Raw genomic sequence first — 4829 nt, 5'->3', positions numbered from 1 at the left:
CTTGTGTAACAAGCATTTCCGGCCGCGGGATACTGTGCCTACCCATTCAAAAACAAAACATGGAGGAGAAAATATTGCAATGCTTCAAGTATCGTGATGCATCGTGATAGAATCGCATCGTGGCCTGTGAATCGTGATTCGAATCGAATCGTGACTTCTTTGGCAATACCCACCCCTAATATTAACCTTTCATTTCGTATTGATAATTAAAATTATTACTTATTTATTTATAACTATATTATTTTACAGTACAGTACAGTAGTTAACAATGTTTATACCGTACTTTTATTTGTTAAACAAATGCTTGGGCCTGTAAAAAGTTTTTGTTCCTTGATTTCAATGTTGTATGGAGTATTTCATTGTATAATAACTGTAAAAAAAGAAAGGTTTCTACTTCACGGATTTCACCTATCGCGGGTTCTTTTTGGAACATAACCCCCGCGATAAACAAGGGTTCACTGTATATTAAAAAGAAAACAAAAAAAACAGCTTCTGTGAAACAAAACTTTGAAAAGATGGAAAAGCAATGACGAGCTGCACTGACAGACTGTCACAAGGCAAGGCAAGCAGATTAGAGGATCATGCCTGTGATTCAAAGTGACAACACCATTCAATCCTCAAGACAGGGAGTCACAAACTCTGAGCAAACAGAGATGGGGAACCTATTCGGGTCACTGACACATGACGAGATGTCACTCATGTGCATGTATAAATTTTTTGCTGGTGTCTGTCCATGTATGCTATAGAGAAGGAGACTCTCTGCAGGAACAGAGAAACAATATTAAATGAAAAAGAAATAAGATAGGGATAAATACTGATAATAGAGCATGCTGAATGGAACTGACAGACAGAGGAAGCCAGAGGAAAGATGATGGAATAAAAGGATGGCGGAAATGCCAGGAAAGAGAAAGATGTTATCGGAGAGATTTATAGCTGCTTATCTCCTCATTATGAGAACAATTACAATCAATGCTCCATGACACATACTTCAGTAAACCTTGCAGTTTTTAAAATTATTCCCAAAAGAAATAATGATCGCTGCATTTTTTAATCAGAACATCACATGGAACTATAAGGTGCAATAAAAGTTAAGTTTAAAATCCCAACTGACTAACGGTTTACACAATTCTTGTCATAACATTTAAAGTATATTTTAATTTTATTAGAACATTTTCTTTACATATTTTAACGTAACCACTTATAATATATCCAGTTCTCGTTCATAAATGCCTGAGCTGCTTCTATTGTTATATAAACCTTCTGCTCAATTGAGCAATGGAAAAAAGCAGAGGTGAACCAAATTTAAGTGTAATCCAGCTGAGAAAAGCATGAACATTACAAAAGAGGTCTGATTAGGACCAGATAACGGGTGTTCCTTTAGGCCAGCATTTAAACTCCAGCTCTCATTATTTTCTCAGTGACTCTATACATCCTGGACTTGGTTTTCTTCACAGGTTTTGCAGCTAATTACAAATTGTGAATTTAAAATAATGTTTTCTTAGAAACATTTTTTACTGTTATTGCACTGTTATTTGCAGTTATATTAGCTTCTGAATAATTTCTTAGAAATCTTGTATCATGCAAAATCCACTTTTTTGAGCTTTTCACTGTTTTAATGTTATTCCTTTGCAGAATCATACCTAATGGGGTAAACAGGAAGCCATATACATACACATCAAACTTTTCTTGACAAACTGGGTAACCTCAAAAGTTCAGTATGAATTAATTAAATTATTAGGTTGTACTTATCTAATAGAGATTGTTGGGAATAAAAGACTGGCAGCCGTGATTCCTTTCTAAATGGAAGTTTTTGTCTCACATTGAATGCATATTTTCAAATTAAAGCCTTTATAATTTTATTTTCCTATTACAAATTGAATTAAAGGGTGAGAGGACGATCTTTTATTTCTGGTTGGATCATCTAAATAAATGGTCCTCCTAATTGTCAATCATTATGGTGATATATTTACGTAAGGCCGTCCTATGTGCTCGTCCCGTTAGCCATCTTTTTCTGCGCATGCGCACTTTCAGGCATACTGTATATCTGTGGTGAGCTATGGTTTCAGACAGTCATTGAAGCTCACCTTTCTCACCGAGGTTCTTTGAAAATGGCAGAGGGTCGTAAGAGAAAAAGTATCTAAAAAGTGTATGAAAATTAAAAAAAGGCCTCAGAAGAGGCGGATATATCCTGGAATGTTTTGCGTGGAGAGCTCTCTTCGCAAAGCATTATGGGAATTGCTGTCACAGTGGACAGCTGTCGCTACCCGACAGCGGCGACTAATAGCAAAGATGGTGCAGGCACCACACAGTGGAGCTGGAGTACGGCGACCAACAGGGAAGTGATCATCTTTTGAACGGTAAGTTTACTGAGTTTGCTATATAGTCCCTGCTCTATATAGTGATTGAGGGATTTAAGGGTTAGGGCGGATGTTCGTGCACAGTAAGCTTGAGCTATGAGAACACCAACTTTTAAACAGAGGGTGCAGGAGGAAAAAAGGGCTCGTGCATGCTTTCGCACGCGTCTGATAGACGTTCCCTATTGGGAGCGGGTACAGGATTGTGCATTTTTTATTTTTTGTGGAGGGGGCGAGTCTTTTTTAAAAAATCACAAAAATCCTCCACAATACCATTAACTGAGTATATTCATCTTTACAGTTATTTTGAGCTTGTTCACTCTCGTGCAAACTTAAAGACCATATGCATTTGGCTGGGCTTTCTTTACCAGATAATTGTTAACTGCTTTGTGATATAACCACGATATAAGCATCAAGTAGAAAAGGCCTTTAGAATAAAAATAGTTCTTATAATGCAGCACCTGCCAGCTGTTTGAATAACAAATCCACCAGCTCGTTTGTTCTGCCTTTCAGGAATCCTGACAGGAACATCTCTGTTCTGAATTATTTATTGACCTCTCAGGTGAAGACTCCATTTTAATCCCCTTACCTTCCCGCCGCCCGGCTGGTACTTGATGTTGTCGATGGATCCAATTTTGGAGCGCACATTCTTTAGGTCTGGCGTCGGAGCATTGATGGGTCGGGGGGTTCGGGGAGGGCGAGGAGCTGCGGGCTTCTTCTCCAGGGGGGTCTGCTTGGGCACAGGGGGTTTTGTAATGACACGGCGACGATGGGTGGATGCACCTTCACCATTGGTGGAGGCAGACGGGGTAGCAGGAGTGGCTGTGGATGTTGGGCGAGGACGTGCTGTAGAGAAAATAAATCACAATTACAATAAGTTGTAACAATTTAACTGTAAAACAGGAAATGTAATTTTAGAGGGTTATGAATAAATGAAAAAAAAGTATTTATGTTTTATATAAACTTTACTGTATAACAAAGAGGAAAATAAGATGGTAATGCTTTTATCATTATTTTTATATGAATAAATCTTATATACGTAGACCTTAATAATGTTACTGTTCTTACCTGTAGTTTTGGGTTTCTTGGTCTCCCCTGTCTTATTCTCAGTCTTCTCATTTTTGTTGGCTGAGGAGAAAAGAAAAGATGCAAGTTTGACACAATATGTCCCTGGATGATTCACAGCATCCTTTCTTAGAGAGGTGAGACACTGTTTGTGATGTGCAGATAAAAATACTAGTGTGGTGTCTATGAAAGCTAACAGTTGAATGTAAAGTGCAACATATGATAACAATTCAGTGAGCCTTTGCCTTAGAGGTGCCAGTGTGACTCATTGGCCCAGTTTCATAGAGACTCTTAGAGACAACCTTTTTCTTAATAAAACAATAATGCACAAGTGGGTAATCTGTGTATACCGGCAGTTTTATTAGCCGTCCCTGCAGAGGTGCCATTCTTGTTGGGAGCCTGACGAGGAGGGGCTGTGGTTTTTGGAACAGGTGAGCGTTTCTCTGCCCCATTTTCTGGAGTCTGAAATTCAGAGCAGAGGAGAGATAACTTAGCTGTGAGTCAGCAAACAAATTACCCAGAACCACCACAAGGATAATGTGAGCATAAACTTTTTTTAAAACAGAGGCAACGTAAACAAATCAGTTAGCCACACTTATGTTGTTTGTAATATTGACACTAATTGTGTTTGGTTTAATGTAAGTGGGCATGGTTGACTTTTGTAACCTGTAAACATTTTTAGCATTTTTTAGAATGAGAGTATCAAAAAAACATGGCTGTGGCAAAAGCCAACACAGATGTGGCAGAAGTATTTGACGTCATTTTTGTTAAATCTGAAAAATGTCTGTGTATCAGATGTTTATCACACAATTCAACCTGCAGACTCACTGCCTGCAACTGCCTAAAAACAGACACCATGCAGACTTGGAAGTCCACCAAGTCATCAGTTCATATGGTTGCATTTAAAGCCAACATGAAGACATTTGGTCAAGTTAAATGATGGGAGAGGCAAACATTTTCAGCAAAGGGAACAAACAGAGACAGCTATATGTTTTAGCAGTGGCCTTCAAGATGCAATAATTCCTAATTTTATATAGAGCAAACTGGGAAATAGTGATGTGAAGAGCTACAGGTAGCTTTTTAGTTTGAATATGGTGTGACATCACACACCATCTCTCTATGTGGTTGGTGATACTCAGAGCTTAGCTCCTCCCTACCCAGAGGGTGCACCATACCGTAATATGGGGCAAAATGACAGAGAGCACCAAAAATGCTCTTGCTAACAGTATCATAAAGATATGGTTTACTTAGTTCTTCATTAAACATATCCCACCAAAAGGTAATGCCGTTTTACTGAGTTTTTATTTTTGCCCAGTCGTCACACATCTTGTTTTAGTCTACACAAAGTGCTCAACAACCTGGCAGTCACTTATCTCTTAGCTTCATGGTAAGAGACCAAATATATATATA

At 38.4% G+C, this 4829-nt stretch overlaps 1 protein-coding gene across 5 annotated transcripts in view; it reads right to left on the bottom strand.

Annotated features, from left to right (window-relative positions):
* The window catches only part of LOC107088620 (microtubule-associated protein 4-like), a 100717-nt gene that overhangs the window by 15349 nt on the left and 80539 nt on the right, over window positions 1-4829 (bottom strand). For all 5 annotated transcript variants that reach the window (XM_015380904.1, XM_015380906.1, XM_015380908.1 and 2 more), the window contains 3 exons: window positions 3770-3881; window positions 3423-3482; window positions 2944-3200 (listed from right to left, as the gene is read on the bottom strand). In XM_015380904.1, coding sequence (XP_015236390.1) covers window positions 2944-3200; window positions 3423-3482; window positions 3770-3881 — 429 coding nt within the window. The remainder of the gene's footprint in view (window positions 1-2943; window positions 3201-3422; window positions 3483-3769; window positions 3882-4829) is intronic.

Source organism: Cyprinodon variegatus, unplaced genomic scaffold (genome assembly GCF_000732505.1).
Source record: "Cyprinodon variegatus isolate N-32 unplaced genomic scaffold, C_variegatus-1.0 Scaffold224, whole genome shotgun sequence".
Lineage (NCBI taxonomy): Eukaryota > Metazoa > Chordata > Actinopteri > Cyprinodontiformes > Cyprinodontidae > Cyprinodon > Cyprinodon variegatus.
This window is presented reverse-complemented; position numbering and strand designations above follow the sequence as displayed.